Raw genomic sequence first — 26,336 nt, forward strand, 5'->3', positions numbered from 1 at the left:
TATATATATATATATATATTAATAATAATAATAATAAATATTTAACATAGAAGATACTTTTAATTTTGATCTTATATGAAACCGAATCCTTCTTTTCCTTCCATGATAGCCCTTATTAACTTACTTTTCAATAATTCTTTTGAAGAATATTCTGGTAAATCAAGTTGATTAAAACAAGTATGCGCTGTTGGTAAACGGTCTTCTCCATAAGCTTTATAAATAATCATTTTTTGTGCTCCTCTCATGCCCATAAGATTTTTGAATCCTCCTAAAGGCACTCTACTTGTACCTGTAACAAATTGTAAGAATGATGCTTTTTTATTTTCATCAAATTCTTGTAAGACATCCCATAACCAAATAATTTGTATAGAATTAGCTGTATAATTATGATATTCTACGTTTTCTTTTAAATCATTTAAATCAATTGTTGGAATACCACTAATAAGTAGTTCTAATTCTTTATCATCAAAAATAGATATTAATTTTGGTTGGATTAATTCTTTAAATCCATCCATAAATGCTTCTAACTGTTCTTTTATACTATTAGTTACTTTTAATTCACATAAAAGTTCAATATATTTATGTTTATTTTCATCGGTTACTGGAATATTTCTTCCATTAGGTATTAAATCTATAACTTTCGTTTTTCCAAATTCATCAATTTCTGTACTAAAATTAATTTCTAAATTTAAATCTTCTAATTTATATTCTGATATTTTTATTAAACTATTATAAAATTCAGGATCTACTGATTCTGCATCTGCTGGTAAAATTTTTCGACCAAGCATATGTTTATAAAACGATCTACAAAAATATGCATCAATAACTTGACCATCATATATAGCTTTAGCTATAAATTTTCCAACAAATTTAAAGAAATGTAAATGATCAGGATTTATATATGATAATGGATTGGGATGATTAAATTCACTTTTCTTTCCTTCTCTACAAAACAAAGCATAATTAGGATTAAATATTTCTTTTGCTAAAATAGAATACCATTCTCTTGTTAATCCACCTGCATCTACTCCTTCTTCATTTTTAAATGTTACTACAAGTTTTCCTTTTAAATCATTACCAGACTTATTTCTTAATTGATAATATGAATCTGTAAATACTTTTTCTCTTCTTATACTTAAACGTATTGGATCACTTCTTATTCCTGATTTTAAATATTTTAATTTTTTTCTTAAATAATGTCTTTTGTTTTCAAAATTAATACATGAAGAGGTTAACTTAATTAATGATTTGAAGTTATGATGTAATAAAATAGGAGTTTGTTTTATTAAGCTATTAATAACTCTCCTATTGATATAAACAAATTTTATTAATTTTTTATGTCGGCTATTTATTGTTCCTTCATTATCTTCTAATTTAATTTGTATATATTCATCATTATCATCATCATCATCATCATCTTCTCCTTCTTCGTCATCCTTTCCATCATTATAATAACTACTACATTGATCAACGTCTTCATCATTATCATCATCATAAATATCACTGTCTTGATATTCTTGTACTTCTTTATGATTTGATTGTTCGTTAGATATTTTGTTATAAAAACTATTCGTATTATTTTCATCCACATTGTCATGATTCACATTCGAATCAAGTTGTTCGTTATTTCTATCATTTTTATTTTTATTCTTATTTTTATTTTCTTTATCGTTTGATTTTTCCTGTCGATCATTATTACCACATATTATCATTTCTTCTCTTTTGTTTAACTGCTGTATATTATTATTATCATTATCATTATCATTCGTTTGGTCTTCATTTAATTTTTTCTTTTTCAATTTATTCCTTACCAATTGGTCTTGTCCTTCAACGTCATCTTTTTCATTTATATTTTGATTTATACAATCATTTATATTTTCATTTTCAACTATATTATTATTCATTGAATCATCGTGAGTATAATTATTTTTGTTTTTTTGTGTTTGGTCATATTTGCTATTTTGTTCTTGTTCTTGTTTTTGTTGTTTTTGTTGTTTTTGTTGTTGTTCTTTTTCTTCTAATTTATTTGTATAGATTTTTCTTTTAATTTTATTTAAATTAGTTGGATTACTATTGATATGAGAATCGTCAAATATATCCGACAATAACTCTTTTGTACTTTTATATTTTTTATTTTTTTTCTTCATCATTTTCTTTTTATTATATATGTTTATATAAAATGGGCTATCATCATATGCCAACTTTTCATTAATTTTGATGCTTTCTACATTTAAACTGGCTACTTTTTTTTCTAAGTCTTTAAATTTTCTTAATTTATATTGTGATACTAATATAACTTCTTCAATAAATAAATAGGCTTCCATTAATGGTAAGAGATAGTTTAAAATTGTTGGAGGTGGTTCATCATCATTATTTTCTTTTTTCTTTTCATCGTTATTTTCATTTTCTACATTTGTTATTATTTCTTCGTTTTGTATATTACTTGATAATCTATCATTTGAATATATATCACCATGATCTGAACATTCGTTAGATGAAGAATCTGTATTAAACAAGGTAACTATGTTATTATTGTCTTGTGTATCAACTAAATTGTTACTAATATTCTTATTTTCTTTTTCATTCGTTTTATGAACATTACCCGTTTGTAACTTATCATTATTATTTTCTTTCTTATTATCATCTTTAGCTGTGCTTAAATCTTTATAATAATAGTTATCTTTAAATTTATAATTTTTATCAATCAATGAATTATTAATAACTTGCATGGTTTTATTAAATTCTTCCCACAATAAATCAATATTTATTGAGAGAAAAAAATCTGCGCATATATCAAATTTGGTTTCTTCATCGACTGTTGTTTTATTTATATGTTTTTCATAGTCATTTTTAATTGTTTCATTGTCGATATCATTATTGTTTACAAGACTTTTATTATTATTATTATTATTATTATTTGTTTCGTTTGTATTTATTTCACTTGATACATTATCTTGATTATTATTCGATACATTATTCATTATATTAGTATTACAATTATTTTCATTGGATATATTATTATTTATATGTACCTCATTATTATTAATATGATCATTTTGTTGAAAGGGTGTATTTACACCTTCGACATTTGATATACTATTATTAGTATTATTTAAATTAATGGTATCACTTTTATTTAGATCATTTTTATTTGTTATACTATCTATTAGTGTGGGTGCATTAAATAGTATGGTGATAACTCTATAGAAGGCAATTAATTTTTGTTCTAAACTATCAGAATGATCAACAGAATATATATTGAATGTTTTATTGTGAATTGAATGAACAATTTTTTTTAAATCATAAATAATTCTTTTTATTAATACATGTGTATGACGTTTCAAGGATTGTATAATTAAATCTTTTAATTTATAATGAGAGAAAAACATAACCATAATTTGTATTAGTGATGATATATCTTGTTTATGTACTTGTTCTAAATTATTATTTACATTATTATTATTATTATTATTATTATTTGTTGTATTATTCATATTATTAATCCATAAAAAGTTCGTTTTGTAATTACATATTAGTTTACTTAAATTACGTAATGCATCTTTTGATATAACTTCTAATAAATAATATGGTTTAGAAATTAAATCCTTTTTATCTATTTCTTCATCTATTGGTTTTAAACTTTTTATATTTAATAATAATTCTTTATCAATTTTAGTTGAAGAAAGAAAATTTTCTTTTTCTTTATTTTGTTTTTGTTTTGTATCTTTATTTTTATTTGTATTTTCTTTATTTGTAGAAGAGACATTTCTTTCAGCATTTGTACCATTCTTATTATTTGAAATTTTGTTATTATTACTGTTGCTATTATTATTATTATTATTATTATTATTTTTATTATCATCACTTTTTAATTCCTCTTCATTATTTTCATTTTCCATGCTGATTATTTCTTCTAAATTTTCTTCATAAACCCATCTTGTAAAATTTGCATAATTATGATTTTTTTTGGCGCAATTAATTAATAAATTATAAATAACAGATAATAAATGACTCATTAATTTTTTAGAGGTTAAATATAAAGATGAATTTAATAGTTTGAATAAGATATTTATAGGATATTCATATTTAGACATATCTACTTGTGTGCTAATTTTATCATTTATGTTAGTTTTATTTTTATATATATCTGATATTTGATTTTTTCTCTTTTTTTTTTCATCCATCTTTGGTCTTTTTCTTTTTAATTCATATTCTAAAATAACAGCTTCATCATCATCATGTTCTTTTTCTTCTTCTTCTTCTTCTTCTACATCTTTTTCTTTTTGATAATTTATTATTTCATTATTTTTCTTTTCCCCATCAGTCTTTTCATTCTTTTCATTCTTTATCATTTTATCCTCATAATATGGAACATCCATAAAATTATTATTACCCTTATTAATATTAGTTTCGTTTCCTTTATCGTTGTTAGTTATCATGTTTTCATCTAAATCGTTTGGCATAAAATAAGATGGGTGTATTAAAAATGTGCAAAAGAATGAAGAAATATGCGGTACTGTAATAAGTAATGATTGTACTTGTTCTAGAACCCTTTCGGCTGATATGGATGCAGTAATAAAATAATTATCTGAAAATAAACCATACTGTTTCTTATTCATATTATAATATAACATTTTAGGAGGGAAATTTATAGAATTTAAATATACTATTGATGGATTATTTTTTTTTGCGTGTAAATCAGCTGATGCACACCATAAAATGTTCATAAATAATTGTAGTGTATATACCTTTGTTTTTTGATATGAACAAGTTAAATTACAAAATAATGTAAACATTATTTTTTTATTAATCTCTTTCTTTAAAAATAATAATCTACATATATCAATTAAAGCTTGAAATGAAACTGGTTCTTCTACACATATATATAATGAAGAAGTTTTTGAATTATCAGTATTAAACCTATTCATGGATGGAAATAAATTTTTTAAATATCTATTCAATAACATATCATCTTCTTTTTCTAAATACTTATCATCATTCATAACATGATAGTTATGATCCACATTATTATTATGATGTACATTTCTATTTTGGTTACTCATAAATAATCTTGATCGTTCATTATTATTATTACTGTTATTATTGTTGTTATTATTATTGTTATTATTGTTATTGTTGTTATTATTGTTGTTATTATTATTGTTGTTATTATTATTGTTATTATTGTTATTGTTGTTATTATTGTTGTTATTATTATTATTGTTGTTATTACTATTATTACTATCTCCTATAGGCAAACCAGATGCCAGTGCATCATGTGTTCTAATACCCATAATATTATCAATAAAACGAGTAACTGTTAAACTGTCATAATTTTCATGACCTGTGTTTATCATAATAACTGGAGCATTATTTTCATTATATGTAATTCTAATAAAATTGTTTCTCTGCATATTTGAAAGTGAATTTCTTAAAGGTAAATTCAAACGACGTCTGTTATTAAGATTATTTCGGTTCCCTCCAGTAAAAATCAGTCTATTACTATTTCTATTACTTCTATTAAAATTGTTCACAATCATATTATTATTGTTAATAATATTCATATTATTGATACTATTAATATTGTTTATATTATTTATAATATTTATATTATTATGGTTATGATTACTATTATTTAAATTGTTTGATACATTTCTCAAAGCACGATTACTAATTCTAACTTGAATATTATTTCTTATGTTGTTAATTAAATTTGCTACATTGGAACCGTTTATATTTCTGTTGGTAGTTGATGTTATATGGCTGCTGCTACTACTGCTGTTATTATTACTGCTACTACTAATACTATTATTGTTATTATTATTATTATTGATCATGTTACTTGTACTGCTTACATTATTTGTATTGTTTACATTGATTACATTATTTGTACTGCTTACATTATTTGTATTGTTTACATTGATTACATTATTTGTATTGTTCGTATCATTTACATTGCTTGTATTATTTGTATTGTTTATATTATTCATATTTTGTGCATTTCTATCACTTACACTTCTGTTATTTGTAGTTGTAGTATTTGCTCCATCATTATTTGAAACATTTTGTCTATTTCTATTATTTGCATTTAGAGTACTATTACGATTATTTAATATTACCAATCTTAGGTTTCTCGCTTCTTCTATCATGTCGTCAGTTAATGTTCTTATAAATCGTATACTGGCTGTCGATAATACATCTCTTCTTAATTCCGGTGTTAAGGAATCTATAAAAGAAATATTAGTTTCATCTTGTACATCAGTTCTTTCAGTTCTATTTCCTATAATTCTTTTTTTAATTTCGGATCTAATACTTGATGGTAAAGCTTCTAAATAGCTTTTTTTTATACTATTAAATATACGAATATTTTGTTCCTTTTCATCATTTATATTATTTTGAATATTTGTATTATTATCAAGATTTTCTATTACACTTGAATTTTCATTATTAGGTCGTTCATTAAATTCTGTAGCAGAATTATTCGTCGTTGAATTAGCACTTGACACATTATTAATATTATTATTATTATTATTAATATTATTATTATTATTATTATTATTATTATTATTATTATTAATATTATTATCATTATTAATATTATTATCATTATTAATATTATTATCATTTGTTATATTATTACCCGTTGTGTTATTTAATATATCATTTGTATTATTTTCATTGGATGCACTATTTTCTTGGGATTTTTTATATTCTTGATATTTCAGATAATTCTTATACATTTTAATTGATATTATTTTTTTGTTTTTTATATTATCCTGTGCCTTTTCACTAATTCCTGTTAAGGTAATATTTTTTAAATGTTGAATTATAAGTTCATCTATTAAATTTGATGGTAATTCTATAAGAAATGATCTATCAACATTTAAGAGCTCCAAAAATTGAGATTCACTTATTCCTAAGGAACAGCAAATTATAAGAAGTGATTCAATATTTAAAATATTATCAAATAATTCTTCATAATTAATATTTTTATAATCTTCTTCATTTTCTTCTTCTAAATGATCTTCATCATTATTTACATTATTTTGATTCTCATTTGGTGTTTCATTATTATTATTATTATTATTATTATTATTATTATCATTATAATCATCACTATCACTATTACTGTCACTATCACTATTACTGTTACTATTACTGTTACTATCACTATGACTATCACTATCATTATCACCTTCGTTAGGGTTAAATCCATTGTTTGTATTATTATTATTATTATTATTATTATCATTATTCAATTGAGTATTTTCTAGTTGTTCATTATGTGAACCTAATTGTACATTTGTTATATTATCATTTTCATTCGACTCTATTATGTCATTTTCTTCATTGGTATTTTTTTTTTTATCATTTGTAGTTGTAGTAGAACGAGATAATTTTTTGTCCTTGTTTCCCTTTTTATCTTTTTTATATGGATCATCTTTGTTTTTGTTTACATCCTCTAGTTCATTTTGATGTTCTTTATTGGAATTATTATTATTATCATTTCCTTTTATATTTTCCTTTAATTGTTCTTGTTCCTTTTGTTTTTCCAATGTTTGAATAATTCTTTTTTTCTCTTCAATTAAATTTTCTAAAGGTAATTTGATATGAACTTTTGGTATAGTTTTACATAATCTATTGTACATTCTATTACAAATAGCACTCTTTAATATCGTGTCATTATCTATAACAGCATCAATCATATTAAATTGAGCTTTATTTTTGTTATATTTTTTAGTTAACATTTCTGTTTTTTCAATTTTGCTACCTTTATCTTTTATTTGATTTTTATCTTTATTTAGTTCTGACACCTGTCTTTGCTCATTGTTAGTAACCCTTGTTTGTGATATATTATTATTGTTATCATTCTCATTATTATTATTATGAATATTGTTATTTTCGTTTGTTCTTTCGTTGGTATTATTTGTAGCTTGGTTGGTGCTTAAATTATTATTATTATTATTACTATTATTTGGATCTCTGTTATTCTGGTGTGATGCTGATAAATTTTGAATTATATCATTTCTTATAATAGATGGAACAATATTAATAGTTCTATGCCTATTAAAAACATTTTCATTATTATTATTTCTAATATTGTTAAATATGTTTCTCAAATTATTATTTCTAATACTACTTGTTATATTGTTCAGGGAATTACTCACAACATTATTTGTTATGCTATTTGGACGATTTATATTTCTATTATTCCAGCTTGCTCTAATATTTGTATTATTGTTTGATGTTGGTAATGGAGGGAAATTATTTAATCTTTCAACATTTCTATGAATATATGGAACACTATTATTTCTATTCAAACGATTATCATATAAATTACGATTTTCTGTTATATCATCTCCTATAATATTATAACTGCTCTCATCTACAATATTATTAAAATCATTATTTCTTTGTACACGGTTAGCTCTATTTTGCAATGATATAATTTCACTGTTTAAAAGATCATTTGCTCTTATATCTGTACTTAATAAAGTTGAATATAGTTGATCCATTAAATTTTCTATATTAAGACTGGTTATATTATTAAATTCTTCTACACCTTCAGTGTTGTTATTATTTAATTCTAATGGTACTTGTTCAGCGTCATTTGCATTATTTGATTTATCTGTTTTTTTAGAATCTTTATTATCAACACTTGTATTATTACCATTGTTATTGTTATTGTTATTATTATTGTTATTGTTATTGTTATTATTATTATTATTATTGTTATTAATTTTATTGTTTGTTTCTTTTATTTGTGTCGAATTTATTTGACCCGTTTCATTTAAATATAAGATACTATTATTTTCATTTAATAATGTATTTATGTCCCTATTATTAGAACCATAAAAATGATAATACAAATCAATTATGCTTACATTATTTTCATCTACATTTCTAATATTTGTTGTACTTTCTGATGATTCTAACATACTTTTATCTTTGACAGCAAATGAATCGTTATTTTTAATATTGTTTTTATCAACTTTTATAATATTATCATTAATATCATTTTTAATATTATTTATATTATTAATATTTGAATCAATTATATGATCATTCTTAACTTTCGTATTATTAATTTGTTCATTCTTTATTTTATTATTGAGAATATAATTTTCTCCTACAATTACATTATTTTTATTAATATGTTCATTAGTATTTTCTTCGTTATTCTCTAAACTGATGCTATTTTTTATGGTACCTTTTTTCTCACTTTTAGTTTGAGTATTCGCATAATATATATTATTAGAACAATTATTTGCATTTACATTATTACATAAATTGTTTTGTATATCTACATTATTCTGAATGTTACTTTCTAAAGCATTAGGAAGAATATTATTTTTCGTTTCTATTGTACTATTATGTATCATACTCATATTATTTGAAAAATTTTGATTTTTATTATTATCTAATAATGAAGAATTTATATGATGATCATGTGTACTATTTTCATTATGAATAATCATACTATTATTTACATTATTTTCTAAAACATCTCTTTCATTTGAGGAACATTTATGACCTGAAAATGTATTATTACATATATTTGAAATATTACCATTAATATTATATTCAGAAGTTGAATTCATATGATTTGTATTGATATTTTCTTGTAAATTATTAATATCCCCTATATCATTTGTTGTATTCATTCTATTTCTCATTTGATTGTTGTTTACATTTTGAGCGTCTATATTAACAATATTACTAAAACTGTTATTAGTGCTTCTATTAATATTATTATTATTACTGTTATTATTATTATTATTATTGTTGTTGTTATTATTGTTATTATTATTATTATTATTATTATTATTATTATTGTTATTATTATTATTGTTATTATTATTGTTATTATTATTGTTATTATTATTGTTATTATTATTATCCACTTCGTCTACATAATCATCATTATATTCATCTATATCATCATTAATATTATAAGCTCCATCTTCTTCTAATAAGATATCTAATATTTCATGCTGATTTTCATTACAATTTAATAGAGAATTATTTACATTTATTTCGTTATCTATTAAATCTGTATTATTATTATTCGATCTAATATTATCTACATTTTGATTAACATTATATGTACTGTTATTTATATGAAGTTCTTCTTCATCTCCATCTTCTTCTTCTACATCTTCATATTCTTCTTCTCCTTCATCTTCATCTTCTTCATCATCTTCTTCATCATCTTCTTCATCATCTTCTTCTTCATCATCCTCTCCATCGTCTTCGTCATCATCATCTTCATCGTCATCCTCATCGTCATCTTCATCGTCATCTTCTTCATCATCCTCTCCATCATCATCTTCTTCATCTTCTTCTGTTTCATCTATTTCTCTAATTCTATGAACATTTTGTTCATCCATATCATTACTACTATCCGAAACCAAATCCAACCTGGATACAATGTTATTATTATTATCATCCATGTTTGATAAAATTTCCTCATTTTCATCTACTTCGTGAGGAAGTAATAAATCGTTAGAATTATCATATATCTGGTCTTCATCAATTTCATTTCTATCTTGCACCAAATATGCATGTACATGTACATTTCTATTATTATCATTTTCTTCGTTACTATTTCTTTCGGCAGCATCCTCATCTTCAATATCAATTTCATCATATTCATCATCTAAAACTTCTTCATCATCTAAAACTTCTTCATCATCTAAAACTTCTTCATCATCTACTTCATCGTCTACTTCATCATCATCTTCATCTTCATCATCATCATCTATATCATCTTCATCATCATCTTCATTTTCCATATCATCATCCATTTCTTCTACTTCTTCTTCATCTTCATCTACGTCAACTTCTTCCTCATCTTCATCTACATCAACTTCTTCGTCATCATCTACTTCAACATCTTCGTCACCATCCCCTTCCACATCTTCGTCATCTCTTTCCACATCGTTTTCCTCATCATTATTAGACATATCGTTATTTGCTTCATCATTTAATAAATTATTATCGTTATCATTATTGTTATCATTATTGTTATCGTTATCTGTTTGGTTATAATACTCATCATTAAACAAGGTTTCGTTTTCATTATTTCCTTCCTCTTCGTCATTTTCTTCATCTTGTGCTTCTTCGTCGTCGTCTCCTTCAATAGCTTCTTCTTCGTCTTCGTCTTCTTCGTCTTCTTCTTCTTCTTCTTCTTCACCGTCTTCCTGATTTACTATTTCTTCCTCTTCCATATAATCATCATCCATTTCTTCTTCGTATTCATAACGAATATCATCATCCTCTTCATCACTTTCGCCATTATCAAAAATGAAGTGTTCTTCATACGAGATATCCGAATCATCTGAATATGGAATATCTGAACATTCAGAATCGTTATTGCTTGAATCCGATCTAAAGCGGACATATGATGGGTTTAGAAAGGTAACATAAGAAACATTTTTTCTTCTTTTGTTTCTTTTTATTTTTTTTATTTTTGTATTTTTCTTTTCATTGAGTTTATTTAGTTTAATCATAAATAATTTATTATTCTTCGTTTTTATAGGATATCCCATGACTGGCGCAGATGTTAAAACGGATAGACATCTAATTATGGAAGTGGCTACATTGGAAAAATCTTCTTTAGAATAATCTAATTTATTTAATAAATTACATAAAGAATGTCGAAACATTATAAGTTGTTCTCTGTTATAATAAAATGTTTTGTTGTTATCTTCATTTTCTCCATTGCCATCTTCATTATTGTTATTATTGTTATTGTTGTTGTGGTGGTTATTATTGTTGTGGTGGTTATTATTGTTGTGGTGGTTATTATTGTTGTTGTGGTGGTTATTATTGTTGTGGTGATTATTATTATTGTTGTTGTGGTGGTTATTATTGTTGTTATGGTTATTATTGTTGTGGTGATTATTATTGTGATTATTATTATTGTCCTTATTATTATTGTCATTGTTATTATTATTGTGATTATTATTATTATTGTCCTTATTATTATTGTCCTTATTATTATTGTCATTATTATTATTATTATTATTATTGTCCTTATTATTCTTGTCATTATTATTATTATTATCATTATCATTGTCATTATTATTATCACGATTGTTAAACGTAAAAGTGTCTGCGTTACTATAATCACTATCGTCATTTTTTTTAATTTTTTTACTGTTCCCTTTTTGATGTAGTTGAAATTGTTCGGAAAGCTTTTTCTTCTTATTTATACATTGATCATCTTCTACAATAGGAGGTTTTTGAATTTTAATATTTTGTTCTTCATTCACCATTTTATATAAAAGGGAACTTATTGCATATGTAAAAATATCCATAACATTAGAAAATACATGCTCACTGTCTTTTATATTTTTGTTTACATTATCTTTTTTCTTTTGAAAGTTCGAATGTATTTTAAGCAGGTGTATTATTTCTAATACAACCTTTTTATGTATATCATAATTTGCATTATGTATATCAAAAATTAATTGAATAAAATTAACAATATGTCTTAGATATGTTAAATTTTTATTTTCATTATTTCTTAAGGCATAATATTTTTCCATATTAGGATATTTTTTTTTAAATGTATTTAAAGAGTATGGGCTACGTAAGGAAGGATAATTGAGACAAATAAATTGTGGTAATATTCTTTTGAATAAGAATATTAAAAATGGCGTAAATACAATATTATTGGAATTATTAATATTAGAAACATAATTTATTAAATCCATATTATGAATATCAGTTATATATTTCTTTTCATATATAAATGGGAATAAACAACTTCTAAAAGTGAAATTGGATAAATCAAAGAGAGAATAATATTGCATATAATTTTGTAAATAATATTCTGATATTTGTTTATATGTATGTGTATTAACAGAATCACAACGTATTAATTTATATAAAACATTAGATAAATCCATAATTGGATATTCATTCTTATTATTTTCATCATTATTTTTTGTTAATAAATATATTGCTGAATCATCATTTGTATTATTATTTACATTTATATCTGTATTATTTTTATTCTTACTAGTTATACTAAAATTTGAAATTGATGAAAAATTACTTAATCTACTTTCTTTACTAATTGCTATATCATTATATGGAAAAGATGAATTATCTACATATAACATACTTCCTCTAAAATGATACATACCACATTCCTTTTGGAAAAATGATTTGATAATTTTCTGATTAAAAGAAGCAGGTATTTTAATTAAATATACTATTAAATGTTTATAAGTTTTTAAAAGTAAGTTTATTATAAATAACATATTATCGGCTGTTAAAGCAAAAGGATACATAACTTTATATTCTAATTCATTATCAAAATCTGCATCAGTACCATATATTTCCATTAATGCTTTATTAAATTTCTCTTTTTCTTCTTTTCCACTTAATTTAGCTAGTCGAGTTTTACTTTGTATAATAGTAAACAAATTCAAAAAATCCAATAATGTAGCTAGGATATAAAAATTATAAAAATTATTTTTGACATGATATTTTCTTAAACATCTTGGACTAAAAGCTACTTCAGATAACATATAAATAGATTTGATATGTTCAGGTATTGGTAAAATATTTAAGTAATAATTATTATTTGATATGTTATTATTATATATATCATTTATATTTTCATTATTTATATTTTCATCATTTATATTTTCATCATTTATATTTTCATCATTTATATTTTCATCATTTTTATTTTCATCATTTTTATTTTCATCATTTATATTTTCATCATTTTTATTTGTTTCTTTTATTTTTTCTCCTTCATTCTTTAATGAATCTATTTTAGTAAAATCTTGCAAATTCATATTATTACTAGGATTAATTATATTATTATATTCTATGTTCATATCAAAATTCACATTATCATTTGTACTCATAACTAAATTTGAACTTTTCTTTTTATCTGTATTTACTTGGCCAATAGGATCAAGTTTTTTTTTTTTTTCTTCTAAAAATTTGTATGTATCATCGACATTCGTATTAATACCAAATTTCTCTAAATCATTTGTTTCACTTTTCTTAATATATTTTAAATTTGGGAAAAAACACAAACAACTTAATATATCTTCATAAATTTGTGGGTTTTTAAATATGAATGGATATAACGCTTCATTTAATTCACTTAATGATACCCCTAAAGCATTGGCGAATTTAGGGTTTTCAATAACCTCCAAATCATCCTTTTTCATAAAGCATTTAACAGGTATCCCATGAGATGCAAAATATGATTTTAAATTAGATTCCATTCTATTAGCTATAACATAATTATCTGTAAAGCACTGTAGTAATATACTTATTAATAATATTAGCATATCTTTAAACTTAACTTGTTTTGAAATGCTTAATATTATACCTAAACTGTTTCTACTCATATTATTTAATATTAAATCATTTAAATCAAAATATGATAATTTTTGTTCATAAAAATTGGAATTCTCTCCCTTAAAACCATCAACTGAATAAAATGGAGGAATATTAAAATTGTTATTATTGTGACTGTTATTAATATTGTCATTATTGTTGTCATTATTGTTGTCATTAATATTGTTATTAATATTGTCATTATTGTTGTCATTATTATTATTTTTATGAATTTCTTTTTCCACATTTATGTCGTTATTACTAATCAGTTCTTCCTTGGCTTTCTTTGTTGATGCATTAATTATTACATTATTATTTACATGAAATTTATCGAAACTCTTTTGATTATCATCATTTTGATTTACATTCTTTCTTCTATTCATTTGGCGCATTTGTTCTTCTATTTGAAAAACCTTTTTAAAATTTTTATAAATATTTGGAGGAGAATAAGTTATAAAAAAAACCACATTATTATATGTAGTAGTTAAATATTCAATAATACTTAAAATACTTAAACATAAATGTGAATTATATCCTTTGAAAAAATATAATGTATCAATACATATTTTTATAATATTATGCTGCTTTTCTGTTGATACATATCTTACATTTTCCATATGCGTTTGTGGTAATTTAATATTATTACATAAATTATAATTACTTGTACCAACAGTTACATTAATTCGTCTTTCATTTGTATTAAATACCTTTTCTGATTTATTTATGTGAGTATTATTTTTATTTAACATACTATAATGTTCCATTTTCAAATTATTTAAAAACATATTTTTATCTTCATTGTACTTTTCTTCTTTAGTCTTTTTACTTGTTTTCTTATTTTTATCATTAAAATTGTATAAGGAATAATTAATAATAATTTTATATAAGCACATAAACAAAGGTGCATAAAAACATGGAGGTTTTGAGTATAATGAGATATATTTATTTTCTTCATTTTCTACCATTAAATTATTATTTGTTTCTGTTTTTGTCATAGATACTGAACTATCTACATCTGCTAAATTCCAATATGGGATAAGCATATTATGAGTTTCTAAATTTTTATTTATAACCAAACCTTTGTTATACATTATATTTATTTTTTCCTTTTTCATTTCATTATCAGATATTACATTGTTGGTACTTGTTATTATGTGATTATCGCAATTGGGGTTATTTAAATTTTTACTAGTATTATTATTAATATGAATTTTTAATATATTATTTGCATCATTATTAAGATTAATAAAGGCTTCATTATTCATATTATTATTACAACAGCCCATATAATTGTACTCATTATTATTATTATTATTATTATGTATCATTTTGTTAGTGTTCATATTTCCATCTATTTCGAGAGATGAGGATACCATAATTTTATCAGCACTCTCTAAACTAGAACCAGATGGATCCAAATTATTGGTATTTCCTTTACTTTGTGATAATATTTTATTATACTTTCTTTTTCTTTTATTTTTTTCTTGATTTTTCTTTGATAATAGGTCTTGTTCATTTAAATTCATATCCACATTTTCATCAACATTAATAACATTACATGATGGCACATCATTTGAGAATACGGATTGACGTTGTTCTACATCATGTTGTTCCTTCACTGTTTGGTTATGTTCTTGATTATCTATTTTTTTTTCATTTTTATCAAGTGCTAAAAAATAGTTAACATTATTTTCTATACATTTTATATATGAAATATTAAATTTTTGTATAAAGAAAATACAATAATCAAGTATATTTCTATCCATATTTAAAATTAAATTCTTTGCTATATTATATTTATGAAGTACATTATATAATGTAAAAAATAACATATATAAACAAAAATGGTATGAATAAATTTCCATATCTTTTTGTGATTCATAAATAACATCTATATCTCCTTTTGCATATTTTGTACCATATATACAATTCTTTTCATCATTTAAATCATTATTTAAGGTATCAGGAGAATTTGTTAATATCTTTTTATCTTGATAATCTTTGTTATTTTTATTTCCATTTTTCTCATCCACTAGATGTGTATTATTATTATTATTATTATTATTATCTTGATAAGCGTTCAATGGATTATCATCACTATGATAACTATTATCCAAATTATTTAATGGGTAATGTAATAGTACATTATTTTCTATAGTATTACTTGTTCTATTTCGATTATTATTTACATGATTTATATTAAGCATATTATTATTTGTATTGACAACACTTAAATTATTTATATTATTATTACTTACATGTATATTTGTTGAAGGATTTATATCATGAACAGATATAATAATATTATTATTATTATTATTATTATTATTATTGTTATTATTAAATATATTAACATTATTATCATTTGGTATTGTACTAATATTGAGTGTAATATTTGGTGATGTTGCAGTAATTATATTATTACTTCTATTATTATTTTGTGAAGAAATTGGGCAATTAGAATTATATATATTTTGTATATTTCTTGCATCTGGTAATTTATTTTGTGTAATATTTTTATTATCTTTTTTTTTATCCTGTTTCGTAATGTCATCTGAATTTTTAGGTCCTTTATTTTTTTTTTTATGTAAATTCATAAACATATGATGGCAATGATAGAACGGTTCATAAGGTATACCTTCATCATTTTTCAAAGTTTTAATTTTTTTAGAAATATTTTCTATAAAATAATATAATATAATTATTTTTACATCTTGATGATTAAATATTCTACTTTTATTACTATTTTTATCATGTATAGTTTTTTTATATTGATCTAAAAACAATTTAACTGTTTTTTTATCAATATCTATAATTAGGAAACTAAGATATAAGTTCATAAATGATATTTCATTATATGGAATAGTGAGCATAATATTTATAAGCATATTAAAAATATATTTATATATATATTGTTTTAATAAAAGATATTTTTCTTCATTCCAAAATGCTTTTATATAATTCTTTTGTTCATAAGAATTAAATGTATTTTTTCTTAAGGATTTCAAATAATATTGTATATAAAATATCATATTTCTTTTATTATTCGGATTCATAATATTATCATAATAATAAATACGTGCATGTACTGATTTCTTCTGTGCTTCTTTGAGTAAATCAAACATGAATGGAAATTTTTCTAAAATGTATTTATCGTCTTTATAAAATATATCTTCATTTTTTTCCTCATCCAATTTGTTATTACTATGATAAATATTATTATTACACGAATCAACATATATATTATTATTATTATTATTATTATTATTAAGAGGAAAAACATTGGTATTAGTATTTATGGTCTCTTGGGTTATCATATCATTCAAGTTACTGTTATATTCACGACATTGCATGATGTTACGACTAATTATTATATCATCAGTTTTTCTATTACTAGCACTAGAAAAACTGTCACTACTGCTTTCATCAAACTCTGAATAGGATGATTTCAAATTATCCTTATTTTTTTTTTTTTTTTCTGACATAGATTTATCCATACTCATATTTGAAAAATATTCTTTTTCTTTAGCTTTATCTAAATAATTTAATGTGCAATCTAAATCAGTTGTACCTGAATAGTTCAGGCAATCATAAATAGTTTTTTCATCAAATCCCATTAATCCCCATTCTTCTAATATATTAACATTTGGATAGTTAAAAGCATCTTTTTCTTTATCTTTATTACCTACATTTTTTTTTTCCTTATTTTTTTCCTTCATCCATAATTCGTTGAGTTTTGGTTCTATTTCAGTTGAATGATGAATAAATTTCAAAATGATCTTTAAAAAGTTATAAATAATAGTATTACTAAAATTAATGTATATATTATTTCTTCCTAAATTACCAATTTTTACACTCGTACTATTAATATAAGTTAACCACATAAATATATTATTTGATATATCACATTTTACTGATCTTATAGTATTAAGTATATCAAAATAATCTAAAGAAAATAAAAAGTTATTATTATAGGAAAAAGTATTATTTTCGTTGTTACTATCTTTTACCTCTTTTATATTATTGATATGGTTCTTTTCAAATGTACAAAAATTATTTTGATCAACATTTATTTTATTATCATAGTTTAATGATTCATTGGTATTATTCAAGTTTTGTGTATTTGAAATATTTGAAATATTTGAAAATACAGAATTCATATTAATTTCTTCATAATTTGGATTAGTATTATTTTGTGTGGATATACATTCATTTGATAAATTGTTTATATTATTATCAAAAGATATACCACTATTATTATTATTATTATTATTATTATTATGTATATCATTGTTGTTGGTATTAATAATATGCCCATTTATTTTATCATTATCTTCTTTTACTTTAATTTCCGAATTTGTACTCACATTTTTTTCCTCTTCATTTTCTTTTTTATTTACATTTGGATCAACACGTTGTCCCTCAAAATGATTATGTATTTTTGTTAAGGGATGTAACATTTTCGAACAGAATAAAATCATACTAAATTTCCCTATATTTATTAAACTTATAAAAAAATCTAGGAATGTATTTATTGATTTAACTGTTATTTGTAAATAAGTTTTTATTGTATTAATATCAGTATCTGCATAATATAACATAAGCCTAATTATATATCTTACAAAATATGTATTCGTACATGTATAATTTCTACTAACATGTATTGGTATATAACTAGTAAATTTGGAACAACAGTTTTGTTTATTTTCCTTTTTTTTCTTGTAATATAATGATAATAGTGAAATATATACACTCATAACATAATTAAACATATTAAATATGAAATCAAATGTTCCTACTTTGTATAGTAAATCTAGAAAATAAAAATAACTGACAAATTCTAACTTATTATCAGATAATAATTTATGTAATATATTAATTATTTCTGAAATATATTTTATAGTTTTTATTGGTGTATAATCTTGTATATGAATCGAAACTTGTTCCATTTTTTTCTCATTAAATTTGTTCTTTTTTAATTCGTTCTTTTCTTTACATTCATAATTTTTACTATTACAATTATTTTCATTTAATGTTTTGTTTTTATTATTTATAATATTAATTAAATTATTAAGATCTACGCTTTCTAAACCTTTAATATTTCCTGTATTATTACATAGATAGGTTTTATTATATTTACTAAAATTATTTATGTGATTAAAGTCTCCACCTAAATTATCAACACATCTATCATTATTATTATTATTATTATTGTTGTTGTTGTTGTTGTTGTTGTTGCTGTTGTTGCTGTTGTTGTTGCTGTTGTCCATGTCTACGTTCATGTTGTTGCAGTTATTTATAGAATCCATTACAAATAATTCATCTGCATCTTCTTCAACATGACTCATATTCTTATTAACAGAATTTTCTTTATTAGAATATTTATTATGATATATTTGCTTATTTGTTGTTACACTTATATTTGAAAAATTGAAATTATATCTTTTAAATAATATCTCTTCCATATAAAAAGTTTCCGGATATATACCTTCTATATTTTCAACATTATAATTCATATAGGGAGTATATGAATAGTCATATAAATTAAAACACTTGTCTTCTTTTTTACATTCCGTCTGATACATATAATGATTAACATTAATATTATTACTCATATAATCAATGGAACTATTTTTATTTTGATCCATCATGTTATTATGACTCATATCAAAGGAAATATTACTTGTTGAGACATTATTCCCATTTTCACTTTTTATTAAATTGTTATCTTGCATATCTCGTGACATTTTTCTTATATAATTTTTACATAGATTTTTTGACATGTGCATATTACTTTTATTTTTTTTATCATTTAATTTATTTAAATAATTAATTTTGTCTTGTGTTATATGATCTGATAAAATATGATAAATATGATTTCTTTCTAGGTAACTATTTTCTTGTATCGGTTTACTAACAAGAGGTACATTCATCATACATTTTGTTATACATCTAATTATACATAAAATATGTTTCTGTTGCATAACGTTATAAAATATGTAATTAGGGCTTGTTTTCATTTTTAGTTGTCTAGTATGACAAGCTAAATTAATCATAATAAAAAATTTCTTAATAACAACTAGTAAAGATTTTAAACTTTCACACATAACATACTTGGACTCATATGGATAATTTGTGTGCATATGAATATTTTTATCATCTATATAATAATCATTGTATTTGCATTTATCTGATTTGTTATCTTTGTTAACTCTATGATTTAATTTATTTTTATATTCTTCTTGGCATCTGTCATTGTATATATTGTATAATTTGGAAAAATCTACAAAATTACCTGAATCATGTGTGTTACATAAAATATCGGCTTGTATATTATTAAAAGGATTAATATTAATATTATTATTATTGCTGCTGATGTTGTTATGGTTGATGTTGTCATGGTTGATGTTGTCATGGTTGATGTTGTCATGGTTGATGTTGTTATGGTTGATGTTGTTATGGTTGATGTTGTCATGGTTGATGTTGTCATGGTTGATGTTGTTATTATTTATAATGCTCTCCATATTTTTAGTTGAATTATTGACATGATTAGCAACAGCAGGCTTTGTCGAATTGCTCTTCCTTAGTGATCGTTTTATAGATCCCTCTGAATTAGAGAAATATCTCTTAAATTTCGATTTCTCCGTTTTTCTATAATTTGTTATATCGGATGGAGTTTTACAATTTTTATTTTGATATTTATGAAATTCTGATATAACATGAGAAAATGCATATTTATATATAGCTTTATATACCTTATCATCATTGTCAATCTGTTTTAAACTATCAATAAATTTGTAATCGTTTACATAATTATCTTCATCACATAGAAAATGTATTTTTTTATCTTTATTAGTCATATCATATAAATTATTATTAACAGAATAACAATATAATGAACGACTACAACCAAATAAATTATATAAAAGATAATCTGATTTATTTTGATTATTTCTAATAGTTCTTTTTACATGTTCATGTATACATATTTTATCTTTTAATGGTAAAACTATAGTATTATTTAAATCATTTGTTTGATAAAAATAAAGTGTAAAGAAAAAATCAAAAACACTTTCTATAGAAATTAAGACGTCTGAAAAAACTTCTAAAATTTTTCTATTGGATATTTCAGGAGAATCATATAACTTTTCTTCATTTCCATATAATCCTTTAGCATCAGTATATGCTGATATTAGAAAATATAAAATATTAAACAAATGAGTTATATTAGTTAATAGCAATTTATTACGATCTATATATGGACCGCAAAAATTCCCTTTCTTCAAATATTTATTATTATCCATATGGTACTTGTAACTATTTTTATGCTTTTTTAGATCTTTATATGTATTTTCTGATTCCCTATTATTCTGAATATTATTACACGACTTCGTATTATGTTTATTATTTGTATTTGTTTCCATATTTAATATATTTCTAAGTTCACCTTTTTTTACTACTATTATATTTGTATCTAAATCAAATATAAGTTTATTTTTTAATATAAAATTCACATACTGCGTATACATAATAAAATTTGTAAAATTATATAAGGGATAAAGGAATTGGTTATATAAGCTTTTAAATGAAGCATATAAGTAAATTTTCATAATAAGACTATAAATGGGATGATACTCAAAAATGTGTATATAATTTGGTGGGAAACATGGTAGATTTGTAAACGTCATTAAAATTTTTAAACCATTGAAGTGTATAAAATTTTTTATCCAAGATGTTTTCATATATGATAAAATAAATCTACACAAAATAGATAATCTATCTAACAAGAATTTATCTTTTCTATATTTATATCTATTTAGATTTAAATCTTTTAATTGCATGACTTGTAACTGTTTTATTGAATTATCTACATGTTTTTCAATATAATCATAATTTATACATTTCCAATATCCTAATTTGAGACCTTTTATTAATAAATTTTTTAATAATTTTACATGGAATATTAAAAAGTCTTTCATAACAAAACCATAATTTTCTAACTCATTAATTATATTTCCAACAGATACTGCAATATCACCAAATCTATCAAAAAAAAAATAATCTCTTTGTATAACAAAATGAAAAAGGTTATATATTGGTGTATAATTAATTTTCTTCATAGTTGATTTTCCAATACTATGAATAAACATCAGTGATAATAAAGATGGTACATATATTAAGACCGTTTCATCTTTTAGATTTTGTTCCACAATACCATTTAACATAATATGTAATATTCCTTCTTTTAATAATGTTGATAAAATAGTTGGATCTTCATAAATATGTTCATATATAAAACCTAATATATATCCATATAAACATAATCCAAATTTATGTGGAAATCTTAATATATATTTAATAATTTTCACTGATATATAATTATTTGTAAATATATCTAATAAGGTATCAGTTGGTGAATAACCTTTAAGAGCTAAATTTAATGCTTTAATAATCATTTTTATTATTTTCATTCTTTCTTGATATATATATAATTTTATCCAGAAATTAAATCTATTTAATAAGACTTCATCCGTTACATCTACATTTACATCGTACCTTTCAAAAAGGCTTTTTAATAATTTATCTTTTAAAGAAAACATAGAATTATCATCATAACACTCAACATTCCAAATATTATCATCATCACAATCATCTGTACTATTATCATTATTATTATCATTATTATTATCATTATTATTATCATTATTATATATGATATTTTTTATACAAACATCTGTTAAATTATTTTTCCCATTATATATATTAGCGCCTATACCACCAAATACATTAACACAACCATTTCTAATATTATCACTGTTATTCATATTTTTCATATTACATAAATTTTGTATACGATTTACATTATTAATATATTCTTCTCGCTTCCTTTTTATATATATCTCCTTTTGCTCATTCGTTTCTATAAATTCTTGATCGTAACCTTCATAATTAAAAGGTTCGAAATAATATCTTAAATAATCTTTTCTGTTCAAATGATAAAAACTATCAGACATCAAAAAAAATTCATATTGAAAACGTGATAATAATATTTTATATAACTCTTCTTCATCTTTAACTGTGAAATAAAAATTCGGAGTGAAGTCTAATAAGGTTTCCATGATTCTTAATAATAAATGTACAATTGGTAAATTATGCGTAGAACTATCTAATAAAAATAGTGGGAAAATTTTTAAGGTGTTTTGTTGAGCTATGGTTAAGATAGGACATGGTTCCATAATACATGTATGATATAAAGTTAATAATTGCAACATCATGGAAATATGTTTTTTCTTTTTACGAAATTCTTTAAAATATGATTTAGTAACTTTAAAAAATTCATTTTCACCATTCTTCTTACAATTCTTTATATTATTAATAATTGTTTCTTCACTAATATAATTCTCATATTTTATTTCATCTTTTTCAATATTCCCTTCACTTTGGTGATTATTATCATTATTATTGTTATTGTTATCATTATTGTTATCATTATTGTTATCATTATTGTTATTATTGTTATCATTATTGTTATCATTATTGTTATCATTATTGTTATTATTTGATTGATTATGACGTATATAGTCCAGAATATTCAAATGATTGTCATTAATCATATTGGGAGTATTATTTATATAATCAAATATATTCATATTATCAATCGCGCTCACACTTTCTCCTTGGTTATTAACACTTCCAAACGTAAACACAGAGCTATTATTACTATTATTATTATTATTATTATTGTTGTTGTTGTTATTATTATTGTTGTTGTTGTTGATGAGGGATGTACCATCACTTGATCGTATGTTCATATCAACAGATGTTCCACTTGAATTTAACATATTTGAAGAATCTAAATTCTGCATTTGATTCGCTTCAACAACTCCTAATGTCTCCAATGGTATTGATGAGAAAACATTTTGTTCATTCATTATGTTCGATTGATTCATTAAATTGCTAGCATTATAATTAAAATTTAAATTATTAACATTTTCCTCTTGTGTATATGCTCGCGGTGTAAAATATTGTTCTTGCGATGGACTAACAGATATATTTACTAGATTAAAATAATTATTGTTATTACTAATATGTTGTGATGCTTGAACTAATGAATTTATTTCGCTATTGTTCATATTCATCGTGTGTGGTGGAATAGAATCCCTCAAAATGTTCATTAAAATGTCGTTATCTGATAATGTATAGTAATTTAAATTATTATTGCTATTTATAATGTTGTTGTTATTTATGTTATTATCATTTATGTTATTTGTATTGTCGTTGTTCATGTAAGCATGTCTAGTGTCTTCCTTACGATATAATGAATTTTTAATATTAGGATTAGCTTTTCTTATATAATATTCATTTATATCATTTATACTATAGACCTCTCTTTCACTTTCATTCATAACATATAGTGGACATATATCCTTTTGTAAAGTATATGGTGATAAGAAGTAATTTAAATAATATTTAAATATACTAATGAATAAACCACTATGTAATCGTAAACCTAATATATCGGAAACGACCTTATAATATAAATGGGATTCAATAGATGTAATTAACAAATCAAAAATAATACGTAATGTATTAAAATGTACAAATTTATGATATTTTAAAAAGTATAATAATTCTTCTAAAAATATGCTGTTACTAGTTACAATTTGAGGTGATACGATGGAATTAATAGACAAAGAACCAGATAAGATTAAATATCTTAAATTAAATAACTTTCTTCGATATTTAGGACATATTAAACCAACATATATTCTTAATTTATGTCTTAAATCATACATATATTGTTCTGGAATGTTATAATTTTTCATAATATAATTAAAGGCATTATTTAATACATTTTGTGTTTCACTATATTTTATATGTGGTGGAAATAAAGACGTAAACGATATATCTATATTATTAACATTAATATTAATTTTTTGTAGATCAATATTATAATCAATTAAATCTAAGAAATATTTATTTTCTACTTTGTTATATATATTCTTCATATACTGTTCATTTGTTTTGTCATGTAAATAATATAAAACTAAACCAGATATATAATTATTTTCATCAATTCTACCTATATCATTATTTATATAAGGATGTAAATGATCTGGTATAGGAATATTAATAATAGATGATACGAAATTTACAATTTCATTAATTTTAGTTTCATTTTTTTTAGTTTTCTTTATAAATAAATAATATATATTTAATATCTCAGCACATAAAATAGATAATTTAGGATTAAAACTCCATAAAAGTAAAATTAAATGTTCAATTGAATTATATTTTGTTTTATTTAAGCAATTGTCTAATATGTTATAAGTAAATCTTAATATTTCTTCAACTAATAAATCTGAAGGTATAAATTCTTCTTTCCCATTTTCACAAGTTGACTGACACGAAAGGTTAATATTTTCACAATTATTATTATTACTATTATTATTATTACTATTAATATTATTATTATTAATATTATTATTATTAATATTATTATTATTAATATTATTATTACTATTAATATTATTACTATTATTATCATTATTATAATTATTACTATTATTATAATTATTACTATTATTATCATTATTATCATTATTATCATTATAATTGTTGTAATTATATTCTAAGGTACATCCCGTTATCCTTTGTATTCGATCATTCATTACTATATAATCACTTCCCTCATTATCACCATTTTTGTTATTTTTCTTTTGCATTACTAATTTATTGTGTATGATATATTTCCTTAATAAATCATCAAATCTATTCAATACTGGAGCCCACGCTAACAAATCTGATTTTAACCATACCCAATCAACGAATGGATATAAATGACCTAACAAATGTTTATCTTCACATGTTGATAATATGTGAATAAAAAACTTCTCTTCCTGACTTAATTTATCTAACATTAATATGAAATTATCATCTTTAGGTATAGGTATTTTCAT

The 26,336-nt window shown here is 22.2% G+C and overlaps 1 protein-coding gene across 1 annotated transcript; it reads right to left on the minus strand.

Annotated features, from left to right (window-relative positions):
* Nucleotides 1–71: 71 nt before the first annotated feature.
* On the minus strand, nucleotides 72–26,336 carry PRSY57_0825400 (E3 ubiquitin-protein ligase, putative; the record flags this gene model as incomplete). Its single annotated transcript, XM_012907193.2, has 1 exon — nucleotides 72–26,336. The coding sequence occupies one exon, from the start codon at nucleotides 26,334–26,336 to the stop codon at nucleotides 72–74; it is 26,265 nt and encodes an 8,754-aa protein (XP_012762647.2).

Source organism: Plasmodium reichenowi, chromosome 8 (assembly GCF_001601855.1).
Source record: "Plasmodium reichenowi strain SY57 chromosome 8, whole genome shotgun sequence".
NCBI lineage: Eukaryota > Apicomplexa > Aconoidasida > Haemosporida > Plasmodiidae > Plasmodium > Plasmodium reichenowi.